The following is a 25,379-nucleotide window of genomic DNA, read 5'->3' on the forward strand; positions in this document are numbered from 1 at the left end:
GACACAAGCATGTGAACTCTGACCTTTAAATGTCTCGGGTGACCTTGACATTTGAGGTATGGACCCGGGTCAAGGTCACTGCACATCGTCTCAATGAGGACAACATTTGTACCAAGTAATATGGTTATCCATCAATGCGTAATTAAATTACAGCGCGGACACGAGCATGTGTACTCTGACCTTTAAATGTCTCATGTGACCTTGACCTTTGAGGTAAGTTCTTGCGTCAAGGTCACTGCACATTGTCTCAATGAGGACAACATTTGTACCAAGTAATATAGTAAACCATCAATGCATTAGTAAGTTATAGCGTGGACACGAGCATGTGTACTCTGACCTTTAAATGTCTTGAGTGACCTTGACCTTTGAGGCATGGACCCAGGTCAAGTTTACTGCACATCGTCTCAATAAGGACAACATTTGTACCAAGTAATATGGTAATCCATCAATGCATAAGTAAGTTATAGCCCAGACACGAAATGTTACAGACAGACAGATGGACGGAAGGACAGACGGACGGACGGACTGACAGACGGACAATGTGCATTCCTATAATCCCCTCCCCACTCTGTGGGGGGGATTAAAAAGATATTTAAACTAGAGATTGCTTTTTTGAAAAAGCGCTTGTCTCCCCTATTGTGTGGTCGTAGCTGAGAAAAAATAAATGATGGACATGAAATTTGTAACTTTGGACTGGAGACAAACCAACAGTGAAGTTTGGTTTATTCGATTATATTAAATAGTGAAGAGAAGAAAGTGTTGTTGATTAATCATGGAAAATGTAAACGAAGTTTGCATTGTATGAAGTTCCTGGGCGCAAGCGTTATTCAATTATTGATCGGAAACCATTTTTCAGCTCACAGTCATCGTGACCATGACCTTTTACCTACTGATCACAACATCAATAGGGATCATCTACATAACCAACTTGCATACCAAGTATTAAGTTCTTGGGTGCAAGTGTTCTTTAGTTACTGAGCGGTAACCATTTCTTCAACTCAAGGTCATGGCAACCTTGACCTTTGACCTACTGATCTCAAAATCAATAGGGGTCATCTACTAGTCATGACCGACTAGCGTACCAAGAATGAAGTTCCTGGGTACAAGCGTTCTTAAGTTATTGAGCAGAAACCATTTTTAAGCTTAAGGTCACCGCCAACGTATCATTTTTTACCTGAAGGTAACCTTGACCTTTGACCTTTTGATCTGAAAATCAATAGTGGTCATCTTCTAGTCATGAACAACTAGCTTACCAAGTATGAAGTTCCTGAAACCAAAGGATCTTTAGTTATTGAGCGGAAACTTTTTCTTCACTTCAAGTCATGGCAACCTTGACCTTTGACCTAGTGATCTCAAAATCAATATGGGTCATCTTCTAGTCATGACCAACCTCACTTCAAAGTTTGGTGAACCTAGATCAAAGCATTCTCCTGATATTGCACGGAAATATTTTTTTACATTAGAGGTCACAGCGACGTTGACCTTTGACCTTGTGACCCCCCAAAATATAGGAGTTTTCTAAACCTCATGATCAACCTCCCTACCAAGTTTGGTGAACCTGGGTCAAACCATTCTCAAGATATTGAGCGGAAATGTTTTTTACATTGGGGGTCGCCGCGACCTTGACCTTTGACCTAGTGACCCCAAAAACAATAGGGATCTTCTACACCTCATGACCAACCTCCCTACCAAGTTTGGTGAACCTAGGTCAAACCGTTCTCAAGATTTTGAGCAGAAATGTTTTTTATATTGGGGGTCGCCGCGACCTTGACCTTTGACCTAGTGACCCCAAAAACAATAGGGATCCTCTACACCTCACGACCAACCTCCCTACCAAGTTTGGTGATCCTAGGTCATGCGGTTTTCCAGTTATCGATCGGAAACGAAGTGTGACGTACGGACGGACTGACGGACTGACGGACTGACGGACTACCGGACTGACGGACAGGGCAAAAACAATATGTCTCCCCCAGAGAGGGGGAGACATAATAAATATGTAAATTTCAAAACCACAGGACAGTGTTAAGAACAATTGCGTTCCGGCATAACTAAAAGATGTTCTCAATTATAAGGAAAGTATTGTATAACACCTTAAGCATAACTTGTATGTACTTTTTCTCACCCCAATTTTTCTTTTAAAACTATTTTTGTGTGTTATATTGACATTAAACCCAACATATCATTTCTCAATAGAAATAAATTATGTGTATCATGTGAATGAACGCTTTTGTACTTATTTTATTCATTGAAGGAAGTTCCATATTTTTAATCTTAGATTCTATATCCAGATGTATGGGTGATAAATATTGAATATAAATGTCTTCATGACTTTCTTAAAGTATTAAAGGTTGTATAGATCCCTAGCCCCACTGACATGGGCCTTTCAAACCAGCTGAAAGGCTTTTGCAAATTACCTAATTATTATTTTTTTTCATATCTAAATAAGTTTTTACAAATATGTTCATGAATAAGGTTATACAAAACATAAAAGTACAGTTCCATGCAAGAGACTCTGATTTCGTTTCATTTTGTAGTTTAAGGATTTGATTGTGGATGTATTTGTAAATAAATAAATTGCATAAACTGAACAAGACATAAAACCTTACTACGGTAGATAAATTATGTTTTATGACCAAACTTTTCAATGCAGTTTATAATTACATGCCCTTAAAATGGATATAAAACACATTAAAAACATAATAATTTATCCAAATTGAAAATTTCATGAATTTAGAATAAGCACTGCAACATATGAAATGAAAAAGCATAGAGAGTGATTCCAACTTTGCTTAAAGTGACACTCTTATTTAAAATCAATATAACAAACATTAATTTTGAGTGATAAACCTGTAACTACTTACTGAATAATGCATTTATGGAAAATATCAATTACTGATTACGAGATTGAAAGGGTTTATTTAATAGCTAAAAACGCACAAATATCGAATGACTGGTGGGTCCAAAAAGATTTACAGCGATCAACTATATAGTCTCATTATGTAGAAATACCGTGTTTTATGCACTTTTTTTCAGACTAAACACGATATCCTTCATAAGAACTATAATTTCGATATGTATTCATCCTTTTCGGTAAATTAAAACAATTGTATTAATTGTGGTACTGCTTATTTGGGAGTAAGAGTGCATCTTTAAGAATGAAAATCTGAAATCCTAAGCAGGGTGTTCAATAATTGTAAAATAAACCCATGAAACCTTACACTGGGGTTTAGAGCACTGGTGTAATTTTGTCAAGTAGTGTTCAAATCTCTAATCAAACTGTCAAAACCCATAAAACTGTGGGGGTATGTGGCGACCATGAAAGTCTTATCGGCTATGTTAAAACATGCCGTTGGTAAACATTAAAGATGAGTAGAAAGATTTAACTATCAGCCTGCCAATACCTGTTAATTACAAAATGATTATAAATTGACATTCAACCTCCACCAAATGGGTAAAAGTTGGAGTGTGTTAAGTAAACAGAATGACATTAAGATTTGGGGACATGGTTTGGACAGTGTCATCTTTCTTCTTTGATAATTTAGATATTTAAATATGTCAGTTATATCATTAAAATCAATTACTCATGGTTTAACAATATATTATAAATGCACAATAAAACATAACCAACACGAAAAAATGATTAAAATAATGCTTTATTTTTTCACTCATACAATTGTCAATGATAAGGCTTAAATTTTCAAGAAAAAGATCTCCAAGTCTGTGTTAAATATTCATATATCCAACCTATATCATTTATGGAGAGAATATTTCAAGGTTTCTATTTCAGAGGTCTATCGGATCTCAACTTGAAGGAGGCCAAAACTCACCCCACGCAATGGCCTATTAAATATTGACCATCTTACCAAGGTAAACAAAAGTTTGCCTTTGCTGAGCTTATACCCAAATATCACAAGTATTGCTACTTGCAAAACTTATACTTGAGACTAAAACTGTACAAGCTTTATGACTAAATAATGCTGTATGGAAAATTCCTGTCACAGGTATGATTAGTGACATGAGTAATCTGAACTAATCATTTTCACTTGATTACACCACAAAGTGCCAAAATTAATATCACAAATGATCTATCTACTCTACTTCTCTTTGCATACCGTATGTTAAATATCTTAAAATCATTTCAAGGCTTCTGTCAAATTTGAAATGATTTCTTTAATTGAACTTCCTCATTGAGTTTAAATGATATTATTCTATTGGTTAGAGCACGACAGTTCATTCTGGACTTTCACTTACACTGACTTACACCAGCACTTATAAAAAAATAGATGCTTACCCCTAAAAAGACTATATTCCCTTGCTAGTCCTACAATTAGTACTATTTTAGCTTAATCAGTAATCTTTTAAAATTGCAAAAACTATTTGTTATAAGAATGAAAATAAAGACTTGCAAAAAGGTGCTTCAAAAACACCAAAGAAAATATCCCTTTCACGCTTACCTAAGGAGCCCACATTTGTATCAAGGTCACTGCCCAGCCCGGATGTGCTCTGTAGCGGGGGCAGAGTTGTGTATCCTTGCACCTTGAAGTCAGGCTCTGATTTAAATGATACGGCAGATTTCCGTCGTCCATTGATGCCGTATATCCAGTTAGTGGAGTCTGTGAATGGGTGGCCGTTGGAGGCTGGAAGCCTGGAGGATAAGAGAAGGAAATAGAGTGTGTATGTATTATTCAAATATTAAATCTTCAAGACTGGAAGCCCATCACTTATTCTAACTATAGCCTTCAACTTTATCAGATGTAAAGAGAATTTGTACAAAAATTTCAAAGAAACAATATTTCAAAATTATATTTAAAGAGCTCAATTTTTTTGCTCTTATCCAAATAAAAGAGGCTATATATAATATATAAATATATATATATATATAAAGCTTAATGAACATTAAATCATAACATTTAAGTCAATACGAGAAAAGATATGGCTTTTTCTTAAGATGCATCTTCATTCAGACGGTATTATGGTTTAGATGAAAGTGTTATTTCCCATAATTCATAGTCATAAAACATTGGGTCATGGGTGAACCTATATAAATAAAAATTAAATTTATAGGTTTTCTTTATCAAAATTAATGCTTTTGAGTAACCTAAATTGTGTGTAATATATTGGGCAAAAGATATTGCTTTAAAATAATCTCCAACTTGTAATGTAAGATTTTCAATTTGAATTATGAATAGGATAACAAAAGTCTTCTACAAACATCATAAAGCGCTATAAAGTTATCCATATTTAAAATGTAAACAAGACCAGAAAAATAAGACTTTCTGAACAACGTTTCTGTTGACAATGAAGGGCTTTAATCCATTACGATCATGATATATAATACAAAAATCGTGTTCAACTAATGATCTTCTTGAAAATATTTAAAGAGCATTCCTAAAATGATAAAAGATCATTTTCAAAAAAATCTACATAGAGATTATTTACTTTAGGCGAGCCGTGCACTTTGCAGTCTTCAGAATGCGTTTACCAAGTTCTTACTTTGACTTGTCTTTCCATTAACCAATATTTCACCAGGCACTACGCCAAATTGCCATGAAATCCCTTACCCTCACCATGGTACACTGATGGTCTTATACAGTTCCTAAATTACACAAGAGCCCCCTAACCATACACTTGTTCATAATTCGTAGTTCACCAAGGGGCATAACTCAACAATGAACTTTGAAGAGTGACAGGACTTAAATGCATTAAATGAAATTATCGTTAAAACCATGTGATACACTAGTGTGTAACATGTCACATGAAAATATCTCGAAAGGTTTTTTAGTTACCAATATCTATTTGTTTGCCCACCAATGACTCCATGATTGTAACATTACATACATACCTCAACTGTCTTTCTAAGCTCAAATTCCACTTACGGTATATTGTTTTTTGTTTGATTTGACCTAGTGGACTACTTACATATGTTTTGGAGCCCGGACAGTAAGGAAGCCATTTGTTTCTAGGGGAGGGGGTGGGGAGAATGTCCGTAACCTCGGGGTCAGGTAGTAACTTTCCTCCCCAGTGTAATCTGCAACCAGAAAAGTATGGCAATAAAAAATAGGGATAACATGTTATGAATTTATCATGACATCTTTGTTAACTTTTTTTAGCTAAAATGTATTGTTTTAACTTAAATGTAAATGATTATTTTGCAACAATGTTTTCTTTGTTCATGGTTTGTTCAAGATATTTAAGTGTATGGACCTGCATAAGACAGATTTGCTGATTCACTGTTATAACATATTATGAGTTTTAATAAACATATACCGGTAAGCTAAATCAAACAGAAGAGAAATAATAAATTTACCATCTAAAAGGCCTTTTTGCTACTTTATTTTTTAAAAGTCCAATACTTGTCAAATTCATTAATAAAATAACGATCCAATGATCATACATTTTGACATTTTGATATCTTTATTCTTTCCTAAACCTTACATGTTATTATATGATAATTTATTCTTTTGATTTTTCAATTACCCTTTACCTGTGATAAATGAAGCTATTTCTGTATTTACACAGTCTTAAAGTCAAACAGATACTAAGACATCCAACAGTAAATATTGGAACGGAAAAGCAAGAACAAATCTGAAATTAATATGGAATGATCAATAGTATGAATTCCGAAATGTTGAATTATTCAATATAATATATATCGTGAAACGTTCGGGATCAAAAGCTCCAGTGAACATGCATAAAGAAATACTCATTCAAATAGTTATCATATAGAAGATAGGTATTTGATTAAGTCAGAAACTGATTTTATTTCATCGAGTGAGCACGCACGCACGGACCGCTGAATGGATAACACTACTCATGAACATAAGTGGCCATGGTGTTCGTGAGATGAAATCAATGTCTTGCTGAAACACAAAATAATTCTTTTTATTTTATGCTTTCAAGTCATTAAAATAACTTTGAATTCATAAAATCTAAAAAGCATGCCAACAGCATGTTAACAAAATGTCATTTGGAAATAATCATTGATATATTGTCCAAGCAAGTGCACAGTTACAAAGGATCTGGACAGTAGAATCGACTCAAGTTACATCAACACAAGAATGATATCAAATATGTTAATCTACTGTTTCCCAACAATTAAATGATATCAGGCGCGTAGGAGCTGGGGCCGCAGGGGCCGCGGCCGCGGCCCCAATATTCTGACTAGTAACGGCAATGGGGCCGCGAATATTTGATACCGATTTTCTTAATAATCGTATTTTAAATAGAGCTACGAGCATAAATTATAGATAAATACCAGTCTGACACGATATTGAATAAACAGGTCACCATGTCATAATTAAACCTGTGACCATCTAGCTTGGCGTGTAAATGGCGTGAAAACAGTCGGCGGATTATTAAAGACGGGCAAGTGGAAGAAGAGGCAATAAGACAATAATTATTTGTATCGTTTTTGATAATTGCATTGCATAGAATTGCCATTAAATAGCCAGCAATATGTATTATTTCAAACTCGTCACATTAAAGTCTGACATTAAAATGGACGTTCCAAATCAGCCTAAAAGTTTAAATTTCCAAAGAGATCTTTTGGCACTAAAAATACTGAGCACATGGCATTCAACTCGCAATGGTTCCAAAGACACTCGTGGCTTCACTATATATGAAGAGGTAAACTGCCCTAATTTGTTATTTAACATACATTGTGAGACTGTGTAAATATGAATAAATGCTACTAAACGATAATAGTTTTATACCTATAAACTATTTTAACCGAAAAGGGTTTAGATAAAAACATGAAAATAAAACCTGAACTCACTGGAATATGAGTCTTTCGGTGCTTAAAACTGAAAAAAAATCTCGAAGGTAGGGAACACCCCTCCCGAGCCCACCCCTTCCGCGGCCCCAATGTCAATTTCCTTCCTACGCGCCTGAATATAAAAAATGTTATTTCACTGTTTCCCTACAATTGAATGATATACAAAATGTTATTTCACTGTTTCTCAACAAGTGAATGTTTTATAAAATGCTATTTCACTGTTTCCCAACAAATGAGCAATATAAAAAATGTTATTTCACTGTTTCCCAACGAATGAATGATATAAAAAAAAGGTTATTTCAAGGTATCCTTGAACAAGTGAAAAATATTAAAAATGTTATTCAACTGTTTCAAAACATCAAAAAAATATTTATAATTTGCATGTTTATCTAAATATTAAAAAATGATCATCTTATCAATGCAATTAAAACATATTTTTTGAAGGGTAAAATGTAAAATGTGATTACAACTAATAAGATAAAACTTTAAGGGGGCAATAATGTGAGAGGTGCAAAACAGTTCAAGTGAGTTTTCATTTAAAGCTAAATGACTTTGATCTTGAATGTTTACTAAGCACCACAATGGGAATGCCAAGTCTGAAATAAATTGATAGTGGATCTGAATTGTACAAGCTTATTAGCTATTGTGCGAAATTAAAGTGAAGCACATTTATCAAAAGCTTTAGTATTGGATTTGAAAGTTGGGGTTATATCAAATAATAACCTTCAATTCATGTGTCGACAATTGAATGAGACATAGAAACTTTTTATAAAATGAATTCCTTGCATAAGTCACGTACAGACTCCTACGGCATGATGATTTAAAGAACCTGCTGATGATTAAACAAATTCCATTTAATAATAGTTTGCAAATGAATAGTTAATAGCCAATAATTCCTAGTATACATTTAACCCTGTATAAGTAATGGGGAAACTGCATCATTACTGAATACTTATTTGGATAAGTGTTTATGCTTATGGCTCTGCCAATGGGATCACTGAATGGTTTCTGATATAGGCCTTTGATGATAGCAACCGTCAAATTGCCATTCAGTCATGAATTGTTTTATTAATTGAGATACAATGTATTTAGCAGTACAGTTATGTGCACTGGCTTGAGAATAAAGGCATTCATGCCAGCACTTAGTAAGTTATTATTTATTGTGCTTTAGTAAACAATTAATTTGGCAGAAAAACAAAAATATATAGTAACTATTACAAAGTATCCAGGGGCAAAATAAAAATAAAGGGCTAACTTGGACAATTTAAGGGGGGATCAGATAGTGGTATCTAGTGAGGAAGAAAAAAATAGTCAGGCATCTGTGCTTACGTCCTTTGTAGCTCTGGTATATGTAGGAAGATGTGAGATTCCTGGCAGAGGGGCTGTAGTTGTTTCCGATTGAGTCACTCACATGACAATGGTGTTTCTTCTCCTTTATCGGAGCTGCTTTTGTCCAGGAGCCTCGCTCCAAAATCTGTGGTCGCTCACTAAATGCAGGCTGGAAAGAGGTAAATTGACAGTTATAACCATGTTCACATCTTTTGACCTGTTAATTTTTCAATTGTTGTATGTCCATTATTAGTTAGTTTTTTTTCTGCAGTTTTTAAAAGAAAGTTTTTCAAATTTTAGGCCTGGTATAAAAAAAAGCTCACTTGAAGAGCTTGTAGTAGTCAAAAATATATTTTGTTCATTTTTATAAATCTGCCTTACCTTTGTTTTGGTAATTCAGCAGTCGGCAGTTATTTATTTGAATCAGGTTAATCAGTACATGTATGTAAACAGACAGGCTGCGCAAGTATACAAAATATAATTTCGGCCATTAAGCTGGATAAAGGGCTATTATTATGGATTTGGATAAAAACATACCAATAACCTTTACCCAGTATGTAAACAAAAATGAATTGTCATTTAAGGAGTGTCAGATTTGAAAACCAGGTGGAAATAAACAAGATTAATCTAATTAAAGATTTAATAGTATTTGAAGGATTTAAATTTAATATTCTAAGTTAAGAAATGAATAGTCTTTAAATAACAAAATTAAATATATAATGGGTTAATAAGTTCATGGCCCCACAGAATCTTATTCTATGATATATGCAAAATTCAATTGCAAACTCGTAAAACAAGAAATAATTGTTGGTAAAAATAACCGTGCGTTTTAAGTATAAATAAGATTGAAATAAATGTAGTTACTTTTTTAACTTGGTAAAGATATTGATGAGCCAGTAGCATAATGCAAGCAAGTGTCACTGCTGAAAGTTTTACTGAATGACTGATCAACAGTATCAATTACTATATGGCAAAGGTACGACAGGTTTTATATTGAACAACCAGACTGGGCATATCAGTGACATCTTATCAGTCAGTCCTTGATAAAACATGCACTGAAATGCAACAATGAATCAGTGTCAAGTAAATTATTCACTGTAGTTATATCTTTGGGAACTCTTAAACAAGATAGTTTGTGTGATATTTGTAATAATATAATTATTTAATGCTAGGATGAGATTTTGACCACACACTGGAATAAATTTTTCAAGCATAGAATAATTGTTTGTAATGGGTTTTATTTGAATGGAATTCGAAATACATGTATAAGTCACAAAACAAGTTATCAAAAATATATTGTCACTGGATATGTTTATGCAGACTTTTCATAAGAATGCTTTCTTTCAAACCCTAAAGGCTTGACTGCCTTACTTTTGGTTTATTACTTGGTCTTTCACTTCAGCCAAAATTTTGACTGTTTTTTTAAAAGATCCGGATACTAATTGATTCAATAGAAATTTGTTTGGAGTACAAGTGTTAAATATGTCAACGAGTGGTAATAAGTGGATTAAATGACTGTCATGATATTTGAGGTCAGATATCAATCAACACAGGTGATGACCCACAACTGTAAAAGGGGAATTTCATTTATTTAGCAGACTGTTCAAGACTTAGGCAAGGGGCAAGGATATTTGGATAAGGGTTTCCCATGTCTATATTGTATGCAGTGTGATAAATATATATATACAGGGAAAATAAAACAGGTCTCTCTCTTGAATGTGAACAGTTAACGCATACATGTGATAACGTCCCGGACGTCCGGGATTGTCCCGGAAATCGTATCTCTGTCACGGAGTCACGGAGGGTGCATGTTTGTCCCGGAAAGTCATAAAAAAAAAACGAAAAAAAAAAAAATCTCGGAATCGGAATCGATTATCTTAATTTTACCAATGTAAGTCAGCTATTTTGCCTGTCCGGGACACTGGTCGTAAAACACAGGACATGTTGACACTAATCCGTTAATTGGTACGTGTGTCGTCGAGGTCATCGTCAATCACCCGATAATTGATCTATCGGCCTATTGTTGTGCTTAACGAGTGGGGGAGGGTTCTTGTATACAAATTCATTGCTTTCATATGGATTTGTTAGGTCTTATGAATGATAGCTTTTAATTGATGAATTGATATTTTTCACACATTTTACCAACAAACGAGCATGAAGGTAAGTTCAAAGAAAGTGACAAAATGAGTAAAAAAACAAAATTAAAACACGGAAAACATCCCATATTCCTTTCAAATTTCAAAGTCGATACGTCGTTATACTTTTAACAACTTATGCGTCCATAAGGAATTTTAGTGTTTTGACCTTTTTTTCCGAACTATCGTGTGTATTTTTACGCCGAAATAAAACTGACGATATGGGGTTTACAGGCGGTTATATAGAGTGCTTTAATCACGTGACCATGGTAAGTCACGTGATCGCTTTATACAGCCAATTGTTGACACGTCTCTATCAAAATTATATGCATCTCCAAACGGAAAAAAGCTCATCGACTGGAAAATCTTCTTTATCGTCTGAAAAATATTGTGTGTCATAAATTGCAAACGTTTTAAATGTGATGAAAAAATAAATATTTTGTAACGCATGTTCTCAAAAGCGCGGGAAAACAGGTGCCCGTATAGTTGTTTATTTCCTGTTTTGATGAAACCGAAAGTAGACTGCATATCCTCCTGGTTAGCACTTCATTTAAAGCCTGGGAAAATATCTGGTGGTTTTATTTTTTCAAGAAAATGCAGAAAAAAAAACAACCATGTCAAGTAAAAAATACGTCTTGGCAGTCAAAATAGGTACATTTTCCCGACGTTAAAAACGACTAAAATAGCCCCAGATATGCTATAGAATGCACCACAGACGTTCCCCATTTAAAAAAATTTTCGGGGGGGCATGCCCCCGGACCCCCCTAGTGTGCGTTGACATTACGATGGGTGTCCCGGAATCGACCCAAGAAATTATCACATGTATGAGTTAACGTCTCGAGGCAAAGAAAAAATCCAGACAAAATAAAAAAGTATTTAGTAAAAAGTCCTATACTGTACCTCAGTTGAGTCATGGTACTTAACAGTTAAATAAATGGATCAAAGACCTTGGATAAGATTTCGACAACCTCTTGATTTTATCCTTGTAATAAACACCTACAGGTTTTATTTTTTTCAGTACTTAAGGAAAATGAAATATAGCCAGGGAATTGGTAATTTTTGCAATTGTTTTCATTAAATTTTGATATCTTTTATTAACAATTATATGTTTGGAGTATTATCAAACACTTTTTTCAACCATTTTGTTTGGGATTTTTTTATCAAAGATTGGGGAAACAACATGTTTTGGCATTGGAAACATCAAATTGGTCATAAAACCCTGCTGACCTTTTACATCTTATCATGTAAAAACAGTTTTAGCAGTATATACATGTATAATCTGAATGACATTTCAAGTTCTCGTCTAAATTACTTCATCATTGGAGCAACGGTATTGACTTTAAGCATCTCTGTCTAAATTATTAAAGGGTATTTTCATGCATAATTATACCTGATCTATTTTCATTCTGTGTTTTCTCTTTTGGTCTGAGTTTATTCTAAGTTTCTAAAACTTATTGCAAAGATAAAAGAAAAGCAGATAAAAAATGACAGTAAGAAACAGTCCTATAGCGAGAATTGTGAGTCCATGGGTGTCCAAGTGTAAGTAAGTTAGGGCCCAGACTTAACTTTGCAACATAAGAACTTAATAAGGAACCTTTTTTATTCGGTAACAACACAACTGGTGCCAAATAATTAAACGGCAAATCTTAAAATAAGGGACGAAACTCTACCATAGTTTACAACAATTTTTCTGAATCGAATAAAAACGCTTTCTGATGGTGTCATATAAGTAAGAAGTGTGTAAATGTGATTTTTTTTTTCGGATTTTTTTTTAGCTCTTAATTGTCATCGTTTGTTTGTGACAAATTCATCGAAAAAGATAAGCTATGCAAACACCCTCGAACTTTTTCTAAGAATGGTTTGCATTACTCCCGTATATGTGCGTACCTCTCTGGCGCTGAGTGGTGGGAGATGCTGGAAGGATAAGGGCCGGTGCTGCTTCTCAAAGTCGTTCGGCTCGGCCACCGCAATCCCGTGCCTCTGCAACAGAAATTCATATTTATTTAGATTTTGTATTATTGTAAGGCTTAGACATCAGTTCTAGGTAATAGTACATTCTATCGATGTACTACATGTACACTGTAAATAGTACATCATCAGTATTCTAATCCTAACTCAAGGCTTGGACAGTTTTCTTTTCACATACTGGCGGCAATAGAGGTACGCCCGTTTGCCATTTATCAGGACATCAACGGCGTTCATACGTCTTTACACAAATAGAAAGTTTCTACACGTGCGTTGACATGTACATTGTATGTGAGGAAACGCCAGTGACGCGTGACGATTTTAGGTCACTTGACGTCATGTTGGTCTTTGTGATGAGGTAGGTGCGGGAGGGACCGAGAAGCCGAAAACATTTTTTTTAATGAAAAACTTGCAATAAAAAATATGTGAAGGATTTTAGTACTGGAGATCAGACTGACAACCAGCATGGTATACTGCTTTAAATGTCATCGCCATTCCGATTATACCAATCTTACATGAAGCGTATGTCCCTCTATCGCTTCAGTTTTTTTAATGCATTTACAGTTCTAATGACAAGGTTCTGCAGCACAGAGGTGTGTTGTTTTTGGCTGGACTCTAAAATTATCAAGTGTGTTATTTTTGCTGTTTTTTTTTAAGAAACTCGAATGTAATTCGACAAAAGTTCGCATGCTGGATTGATAAAAACAATAAAACGCTAGTTTTATGGATCGTAATTCTTTCTTTTTATTTCTGAGGACAAAAAAATGACAGCCGGAAATAGAGATGCCACCACTAGCAATGTACGTGGGTTATTTATAGAATAATATGTGGTATATTTCAGGGGTGGATCGAAATTATGATGAAGAACATAATTATAAGGTACAATCTTAATACGCGAGCGTTCTTAGTCATATTTTTTTTTACTTAACATGTTCTAAATATGACCAGTTTTCAGTTGGCGGGGTACCAAATATTTAAGCTTGTTGGATTGATATGTTATCCAAAAGGTTGGGGGACTGTTAAAAAAGGGCTAAAGGGCTATTACAAACCGAACTGTTGGCTCGTGACTCTGGCTGTTAGGTGGTTACCTCACGTGTATCTTACTTGAATGTCATACAATGGTTTGTATCGGTTGGCATTGGCAACATTAGACGTTTCCATTTCTCGGCGGATGGTAGGAGGATGTGGGGGGGGGGGGGGTAATAAGGCATTTTAGTTTCTTTGAAAGGTTCATTTCACTGATACGCCATAGATGTCAGTATTCATGTACATGCATTTCGAAGTTAGTTATTCAAGTTAGGTGACACGTATTTGCTAGTCGATATCAAAACGGTCGAACGATCGTGTATTATGCACATCAATAAAACATAACATTGCAGGTTTTCTAACTACTTTATCATACTGAAAGTTAACAATATAGTACTAACAAAATATATAAAGCAATCCAAGATGAATGACGTCTGTATCAGTGTATGGGGTTTAAATAGCAGTTCTTTAACCCATCATTTTGCTTCATTAATCATGGTGAAATGAGGTTGAATAGAAAAAAAATATCAAGTTTCAGGGACAGCAAATAGAAAATATGAAATAAAATACATTGCTTTGTTTGCTTGACTAATTAAATATGTACGGGAAATTCAAAAAATTATACCAAAAGAAATTTATACACCTACAATTGTATTCTTTGACTACCTCTATTATTTGATTAGTTATGCTTAAACTTAACCGTTGTTATTTAATTTTCTACAACCAAATATAACTATCTTCGTATTGAAATAGTTGATATTTAATTCCCATAGTGGCATGCAGTAATCATGAAAGCAATTTAAACATTTTGTTGAAAATCACGTTCATTGTCTGCAAAGAGCACGGTGCCATCGGCGAATAGGGGAACTATTTATTGCAGGTACACAATGCACTTATTTGAAACTTCCTTTATATCGACACACCAATCGTTTACATAAATGGAAAATAAAACCGGGAAAAAAGACTCTCCTTTACGGACTCCACACAAACATGCGAAATGTTGTCCATTGTTAGAGACGCATGATTAAATTAAATTTGATTATTTATTTAAAAAATATTTATTAAATCTACAATTTATATCACAACACAGCCCGCAAAAAGGATTCGAAATTAGCATTCAATTCCTCCATTTTGGAAAGTGAATCAAGTGTCATAATTAGACAGGCATTAGATGTTAAAACCCATGGGAAGGAAATGAACGCGTTCTGTAGAAATATGACGCTGTGTCAGAATTCTCTATGGTACCATGAACGTGAAAGAATCACCGGATCTAACCAAGTTAAGCGAAAAACATTAATTAATGTCAGCTATTGTCGAAATCGTTTAATATAGGATGCAATTATAAAATTGTTCTCCTGGGTTTAAGGGTATCCGTGCCCCAATCAATATTCAATTAAAGAGGGCAGAATTATTTTCTCTGATTACCACTATCCGTGATTTCATGAAGGCCGAAACCTGGTTGAATACGTCTTAATGACATACAGATGTGAAATAAATTGAAACTCTCTGTCAATATATGATTTATTCTATACAAATGAAAAGTGAATTACGATTTCGATTTATTTAAGCAATGGCGCTATATGCACATAAGAATGATACACCCACTTCTGATGTTTGAATGCAGAACGTAACGTATCGGGTCCTCTCTTTCAAATTCATATTGCTGGGGTAATATCACTGCAATCAATAAATATTACGTTTCTATCAATTTAAATCTCCAATGTCAGGATTAACATACAATATGTTACGCAAGCAAATATCAACTAGATTTTTTAAATGTACAATAACTAGTATTTCAAGTCCGACAATACATCTTCGGAAAAAAGTAATGGCCTATTAATCGAAATTCAAACGTGAGAGTCATTGCACGATTGATAACATGTAATATAACAAGAACAGGAATAAATTGTATCCATTTTCCAACAATATTTTGTTACTTCTTTATTACATTAATTTCCTCAAGTAACATTTATTACTCTGCTAATAAACCTTTTGAGCACGCGAGCACACGGTGACACAGCGGACATTCATTAAGTCTCCACCTGCACATTTAAGTAGCGCTTTAAAAGGACTCGCTCATGTTTTTGGACCAAAATGAGTTTTTACCGGTAATGTATCTGAAAACACTTATTTTATCATCATTTAACTCTATGATAACGAAACTGTAGGAAAAATATAGTTATAGTATAAAAAGTATATTGGTTTTAGTGGGGTTATAATCCAAACCAGTAAAGTCAAGAAAAAACAAGAAAAACCAACGCCACCGTCTACTATAATGACGACGTGCAGTACACATAACCATATTTCACCCGTCTACTATAATGACGACGTGCAGTACACATAACCATATTTCCCCCGTCTGCTATAATGACGACATGCAGTACACATAACCATATTTCCCCCGTCTGCTATAATGACGTCATACAGTATACATAGCCATATTTCCCCCGTCTGCTATAATGACGACATGCAGTATACATAGCCATATTTCCCCCGTCTGCTATAATGACGACATGCAGTACACAAAGCCATATTTCCCCGTCTGCTATAATGACGATGTGCTAAACACATAACCATATTTTCCCATCTACTATAATGACGACGTGCAGTACACATAACCATATTTTCCCCATCTACTATAATGACGACGTGTAGTTCATATAACCATATTTCCCCATCTACTATAATGACTATGTGCAGTACACATAACTATATTTCCCCGTCTGCTATAATGACGATATGCAGTACACATAACCATATTTCCCCCATCTACTATAATGACGATGTGCAGTACACATAACCATATTTCCCCCATCTACTATAATGACGACGTGCAGTTCACATAACCATATTTCCCCCATCTGCTATAATGACGATGTGCAGTACACATAGCCATATTTCCCCGTCTGCTATAATGACGTTATGCAGTACACATAACCATATTTCACCCGTCTGCTATAAAGACGACATGCAGTACACATAACCATATTTCCCCGTCTGCTATAATGACGACATGCAGTACACATAACCATATTTCACCCGTCTGCTATAATGACGACATGCAGTACACATAACCATATTTCACCCGTCTGCTATAATGACGTTATGCAGTACACATAACCATATTTCACCCGTCTGCTATAATGACGACATGCAGTACACATAACCATATTTCCCCCGTCTGCTATAATGACGTTATGCAGTACACATAACCATATTTCACCCGTCTGCTATAATGACGACATGCAGTACACATAACCATATTTCCCCGTCTGCTATAATGACGACATGCAGTACACATAACCATATTTCCACCGTCTGCTATAATGACGACATGCAGTACACATAACCATATTTCCCCGTCTACTATAATGACGACATGCAGTACACACAACAATATTTCCCCCGTCTGCTATAATGACGACATGCAGTATACATAACCATATTTCCCCGTCTACTATAATGACGACATGCAGTACACATAGCCATATTTCCCCCGTCTACTATAATGACGACATGCAGTACACATAACCATATTTCCCCCGTCTGCTATAATGACGACATGCAGTACACATAACCATATTTCCCCCCGTCTGCTATAATGACGACATGCAGTACACATAACCATATTTCCCCGTCTACTATAATGACGACATGCAGTACACATAACCATAATTCCCCGTCTACTATAATGACGACATGCAGTACACATAACCATATTTCACCCGTCTACTATAATGACGACATGCAGTACACATAACCATATTTCCCCCGTCTGCTATAATGACGACATGCAGTACACATAACCATATTTCCCCCCGTCTGCTATAATGACGACATGCAGTACACATAACCATATTTCCCCGTCTGCTATAATGACGACATGCAGTACACATAACCATATTCCCCCGTCTGCTATAACGACGACGCACAGTACACATAACCATATTTCCCCGTCTGCTATAATGACGACGCGCAGTACACATGAAGTGATTATTAGCGTTGTTAACGCTTTTGAAATTGTTTTTCTTCAAAGACGATATTTGAGCAAATATCCACATTTCGGCTGAAGGGTTCCAGCTTTTGGTATGTTAGTATTTATACTCCTAACGATTTGCCGCTCTTTATTTCGTCATACACAAAGAGAACATTTCACAAAAACACGAGCGAGTACCCTTTAACGGACTCGTTATTTTCATGTTCGTTTATATTGGCAACGCCTTTTTCCAACCAAGTTGAAATTGACTTATTTTGCTTCGTCAGATATTGAATCCGAATTTCTAACAAATGAAAAAATCGCCTAACAATAAGTTTGCACAGGCCTGTTAACAGGTCCGTGTTTAACTGTGTTTCTTTAAAACGAAGAAAAAGTGCTTTGATTATAAAATAAAATACATTTTTCGTATAACTGAATTTATAAGCTTTTTTTCTCGACGTCAAATTTCGAATATAAATTTTGATGTTTTATTTATTGGAAACGTATACAAAAAAGACCATTGCAATTTTAGAGTTTTGCAATTTCGAAACATACATTTTTATTCATGAAATATGGTTCAATTGATTGCGTATGGCATTTTGATCAGTCACCGGCGAATATTTTTTATGTTACGTGTCGACTTCTTTTTTACAGAAATCGTTGTGCTGATAACGACGATAGAACGTTACTCCTACATTTTCAAAAACTACAGAAACGCCAAGAAAAACTCATCAACTTATATGTAGGAATTCTAAAGTCCGCCTGACATTTTACGTCTTAGTACACAGACTTGACTCTTACTAGTGGCCTAGTTTTAAACCAGAAAATATCAATATTCGCACTTGTCTCAAAAATCATGTTAATAAATATTCTGACCAAGTTTCATGAATATCGGATTGAAACTGTTGTATAACCAAACGGAAAAAGAATTGACGCAGAAATACCCGCCCGTCCGGTATTTACCAATCTATAGTTAGGATTTTTTCGACAAACAATCCGGCTAAAATACTTAGACCACTGTCCCAATGCCGGGTTTATTAACCTATAGATAACTGTCGGCCTTACCTTAACCTTTTCGCTGTATAATAAAACAGCGAAATAATATCATACACTAATAGGGTCGGAAAATCCGGTTAAATCGTTTGTTCACCGTTTCTGGTATTAACCGCCATTTGTCCGCTTAATTATTTTCATAGCACCGCGCGAAAATTAAATATTTACATATGTATTTTTCATCTTAACCAGTGGTTATGTGAGAATAAAATCTTTGTCACTAACAAGATCTGTAGTTCGACTACTGTTCAGAAAACATTACACAATAGGGTAAAGATCAACCATGATAAATTATAACACTGACGCAAGGTCACGATCACTTAAAATTTCGCACAATACTAGTTACAAAGTAATTTGTTAAGCCATGTTTAGACTTGACTAGTTAGATGTGTTCATATCAGAAAGGCTGTACATATTGACTAATTAATCTGCTTTCAGTTTCCGACAAAACGGTAAAACAAATTGAAAGTATTGAACTGTTTGCGTCAGAAAAGCAGAGTTGTATAACATTAAAAGTTTGAAACACAACGAAGAACTGCTAAGCAAAACAGTAGTTTATTTAAATAGTTCAACCTCTTGGCGTTCATGCTTTACATCATACATGTTCTGTTATGCATATATAGATAAAACTAAGAAACTGGCCTATAGATAAAACTAAGAAACTGGCCTATAGATAAAACTAAGAAACTGGCCTATAGATAAAACTAAGTAACTGGCCTATAGATAAAACTAGAACATTTGAATTAGTAACAGGCCCTCTGGATAAAACTAGAACATTTGAAATAAAAAATGGGCCTGTAGTTAAAAGTAGAACATTTTTAATAGGTAGCGGGCCTATAGACAAACTAGAACAGGAGACAAAAAAAAATTAACAGAAAGAATATATCAGGGAAGATGTATCATTTTATCATTTCAGGAATACACGCCACAAATATGTGACATTTGGTTGCCTGGTGATCCCATATTACTTTGGTTTAATAATAACTGGTTTTGGTGACAGAACAAGGTTTTACCGAAAATATAGGAAACGAGTTCTTTTTCGCCGTCAAATCTTGCACAATAGGTCATTTTACAGCCGATTTCAGATGAGATAAAGATCAAATATACAAACTTTAATAACTGTTTACGATGTACTTTCAGTCATTTATTTTACATATAAGAATTGGCAAGCAAAATTCTTTCAAATCATACCAAAATTGTTATGGAGTCACCAGGCATAAAGTTGGAAGACTTAAGTTAATGGAGCTACCAGAGAGCAAGCTTCTGGTGCACCGGATTTCATAAACAACTAACAACACTAAAGAAAAATAATATCCAAATGTTTTTATCCCAGTTGAATAAGTCGTTGTCTATATGTACATACAGATACAGTGTCTCTTATGTACATAAACAAACATTGTCTCTAATGTACATACACATATATTGTTTCTAATGTACATACACATACAGTGTCTCTAACGAACATACACATACATTGTCTTTTATGAACATACACATATATTGTTTCTAATGTACATACAAATACATTGTCTCTTATGTACATAAACAAACATTGTCTCTAATGTACATACACATATATTGTCTCTAATGTACATACACATATATTGTTTCTAATGTACATACACATATATTGTTTCTAATGTACATACACATATATTGTTTCTAATGTACATACACATATATTGTCTCTAATGAACATACACATACATTGTCTCTAATGTACAAACACATAACATACATTGTCTCTAATGTACATACACATATATTGTCTCTAATGTACATACACATATATTGTTTCTAATGTACATACACATATATTTCTCTTATGTACATACACATACATTGTCTCTAATGAACATACACATACTTTGTCTCTAATGTTCAAACACATACATGGTCTCTCAGGTACAAACACATACATTGTCTCTAATGTACAAACACATACATTGTCTCTAATGAACATACACATACTTTGTCTCTAATGTTCAAACACATACATTGTCTCTCAGGTACAAACACATACATTGTCTCTAATGTACATACACATATATTGTTTCTAATGTACATACACATATATTTCTCTTATGTACATACACATACATTGTCTCTAATGAACATACACATACTTTGTCTCTAATGTTCAAACACATACATTGTCTCTCAGGTACAAACACATACATTGTCTCTAATGTACATACACATACATTGTTTCTAATGTACATACACATATATTTCTCTTATGTACATACACATACAGTGTCTCTAATGTACAAACACATACTTTGTTTCTAATGTACAAATACATACATTGTCTCTAATGTACATACACATTTATTGTCTCTAATGTACAAACACATATATTGTCTCTAATGTACAAATACATACATTGTATCTAATGTACATACACATTTATTGTCTCTAATGTACAAACACATATATTGTCTCTAATGTACAAATACATACATTGTCTCTAATGTACATACACATTTATTGTCTCTAATGTACAAACACATATATTTCTCTTATGTACATACACATACATTGTCTCTAATGTACAAATACATACATTGTCTCTAATGTACATACACATTTATTGTCTCTAATGTACAAACACATATATTGTCTCTAATGTACAAACACATACATTGTTTCTAATGTACAAATACATACATTGTCTCTAATGTACATACACATTTATTGTCTCTAATGTACAAACACATATATTGTCTCTAATGTACAAACACATACTTTGTTTCTAATGTACAAATACATACATTGTCTCTAATGTACATACACATTTATTGTCTCTAATGTACAAACACATATATTGTCTCTAATGTACAAACACATACATTGTCTCTAATGTACAAACACATACATTGTCTCTAATGTACAAACACATACATTGTCTCTAATGTACAAACACATACATTGTCTCTAATGTACAAACACATACTTTGTCTCTAATGTACAAACACATACATTGTCTCTAATGTACAAACACATACATTGTCTCTAATGTACATACACATATATTGTCTCTAATGTACAAACACATACATTGTCTCTAATGTACAAACACATAACATACATTGTCTCTAATGTACATACACTGTCTCTTATGTAAGAACACATATACCATCTTTAATGGACATACACATAAACTGTGCATAAATAAATTTCCTGTAAACACACATATATTATATCATATCATAAGAACAGGGGCCATATTAAAAATAATCTTAAGTCATTACTGGAATTTAGTTGATTTGCTAAAATGTCCAAAGTCCAATTAAAAAAATACAAATAAATTATTACAGATATTATTTAAGTTATTGAAAAATATGACCAGTGAGGTCATTAACTTAGAAAAAAAACTTAAGTCAGGGAATGTGACTTAAGTAAATTTAAGATGTTTTATGGTTGGACAATACACTTTTATTTTCCTCCAGAAGAAGAAACAGAAATGATATCAATCATATAACAGAGCAATTGAAAATACATAACTTAAATTTACAAAGGTTAATCTCCTTAACATTAAGAAAACAACTTCACAAAGAAAACCATTCAAAAGATATGTTACCTGTTTATGAGGCATTCTGACAATTCAATCCAATTTTTTTTACAATTTTAATTTCATTTTAACTCCAAAATGTAACACATTAAATCCAAGCCACCAAATTTAACACCGTCTAGATCTACCTATTTCACTTTCTGATCTTCCCTGCATAGACATTGAAAGTACAGTACCTAGAGTAGGAATTATCTCCTAAAGTGATCAGGATATTGGAAAAATATTAATATCTACAATACTATAGCCAGATTGCAGTGTCGGTCCCCGATAGAAAACAAACAATAAGTTTTACTATACGAATAATGAAGAATAGTAAGAGAAAGGCATAAAGACGATTATAGGGCTTTAAAATTTCATTATCTTCAAATAATGGTGGAGTGAAATAATGGAAATATCTAGTCAATAGTTGTTATACAGAGGGTGTTATTCACTACAGGACTGTAAACACTTAAAACAGAATTATGACATGGAAACCGTCAAACGTCATAATACAATTAAAAATAAAACAAAAACAAAACACTACATTGGTACTTGCATCCATATAATTTGCGGTTAAAACACCCACTTTTATTACAATTTTTTTATAAAGAATAAGGCCAGGAATTTAAATGAAAAAAAATAAAAAAAATAAGTGACACTATAAAGTGCACTGCAATAGAAGTAAAATCAACACATCAATGAAATAAAGAAATCAAATACATTTAAGTTTTTTTTGTTTATATTATAATTTAATAAGATCACAATTTTTATAATTGGTTATGTATATCTGCTGAAAGATTTATCTTTATCATTTTCATTTTAAGTACAATATTTAAATTCATAGACAGTGTTCATGTTTTAGGTCTGTTTAACAAAAAAGTTAAACAAGAAGGCCACTCAACAATTTCAGCAAATGAAGAACCCCACTCATTTAAGAGCAATGCTAATATAAGAAATGGCAAGCGCTCAACGGTGCATATGTAAATAAAGTAGTTTGTTTACATTATGAATTTTATGTATTGTAGGACAACACATCGAGAGGTTATCTTTAAATTTCAAAGCTTGTTGTCATTAATTCGACCACCCAGATAAGCTTAAGCCGGTTCAAGCAATAAAATTACAAAGTTTTGCTGAAAGCGAGAAAATTACTAATTCAGGTATGCAACTTCTGTCATGGTTTGGGTTCTCCAATGTAAAGCAATAGTAACAGTATGTTATCTAAGGTTAATGGTCATGTGATCATTTACAATATATTTGTATGCTATTATACAGATTAGAAGATGACATTAATTCATTAAGCCCTGCATCCCAAGTGCTGCTTAATTTTTAAGCTGTGTATCCTAAATAAGATATTTTGATAAAAAAGAATCAATAAAGTTAATGCTAAGACATCTATCTGTATTTATGGCATGATAAAATGTTTGCATAGGACTTAAAGATGAAACTGCATTAAACTGTTCGAAACTTGGCCCTATAATTTCAAATGTCTTCCCACAGTGATCAACGCTTGTGTATCAAATATATAACATAAAATTACACCATATTACATGCTAAATTTATGTCATAACATGTACACATGTTAAACAAACTAATCTTTTTAAAAGAGAAAACGATTTCATTTTTTTATTTCCAAATGGAGAATTTAAAGCAAGATTACACAATTTTTAATACAATAAAATCCCAGTTGATAGAATTAATGCTCATACACATGTACAGGAAATATTACATGCTGTTACTCTGCAATATAACAAACAAAGGTAATTCCAAAAAAGATTGGCTAAGATTACACATCCTTTTATTTTAGAACATAATTGAAATTTTAAAGTAACATAATCCTGGCTTAACTAAGCCATTAATATGGCATAACCTTGGCTGTGGTTTAGTGCCATATTAATTTATAAAACCAATTAAAGACCAAATCATCAATGGAAATCTGTATGGAATTATATCCCGCTATTTATCCGAGAATCATCATCTTTATTTGCATTCAAATCACATTTAAAAAAAACAACACCTTATGACAAAACAATGACTTTAGTGAATGATTGTCTTTACAAATTGTTTGTTTAAATGAGATTTCTTTCATAATTATGAACATTGTAAATGTTGTGTTTGAATCTCGTCTTGTTTGCTATTGTTTGAATGAGAAATGTATACTTATATGTTTGTAGAATCCATTGAAGACCATATTGTAAACAATATACTTTTGTAACTTAATGAGTTATCTTCATGAAATAAAGTTACTATTATTATATTATTATAAATCTGGTGGCTGTATTTTTCAGCGGCTTTCAATCCATCTTGCAATCATAATGGCAGAGGCAGCAGTGTAAACACTTATAATTATAAAATAGAGGTGAAATGCAAACGTATCATATTTCTATGATGCCTATTAAATCAATGAGGCTTTTTTCCTCAGAAGATTAAAAACAAGCAATACATTGGATGAAATCATAGTGCAACAGCATCTAATGTGACACATTCTTTTCCAATCTGAAACTCATCCACCTTAGCAGACTTCCTGAAATCAGACTTTAATTGGTACCACCATCTACTCACTTCATCTTC

The 25,379-nt window shown here is 33.6% G+C and overlaps 1 protein-coding gene across 4 annotated transcripts in view; it reads right to left on the reverse strand.

Moving 5' to 3' along the window:
• LOC128216541 (dynein axonemal heavy chain 3-like) overlaps positions 1-25,252 on the reverse strand; it is a 91,143-nt gene extending 65,891 nt beyond the window's left edge. For all 4 annotated transcript variants that reach the window (XM_052923138.1, XM_052923137.1, XM_052923136.1 and 1 more), the window contains exons 1-5: positions 22,842-25,252; positions 13,126-13,218; positions 9,104-9,272; positions 5,920-6,028; positions 4,455-4,645 (exon numbers count right to left, since the gene is read on the reverse strand). In XM_052923138.1, coding sequence (XP_052779098.1) covers positions 4,455-4,645; positions 5,920-6,028; positions 9,104-9,272; positions 13,126-13,218; positions 22,842-22,856 — 577 coding nt within the window. In that variant the 5' untranslated portion in view covers positions 22,857-25,252. The remainder of the gene's footprint in view (positions 1-4,454; positions 4,646-5,919; positions 6,029-9,103; positions 9,273-13,125; positions 13,219-22,841) is intronic.
• Between the last annotated feature and the right edge of the window lie 127 nt (positions 25,253-25,379).

Source organism: Mya arenaria, chromosome 14 (genome assembly GCF_026914265.1).
Source record: "Mya arenaria isolate MELC-2E11 chromosome 14, ASM2691426v1".
Classification (NCBI taxonomy): Eukaryota; Metazoa; Mollusca; class Bivalvia; order Myida; family Myidae; genus Mya; species Mya arenaria.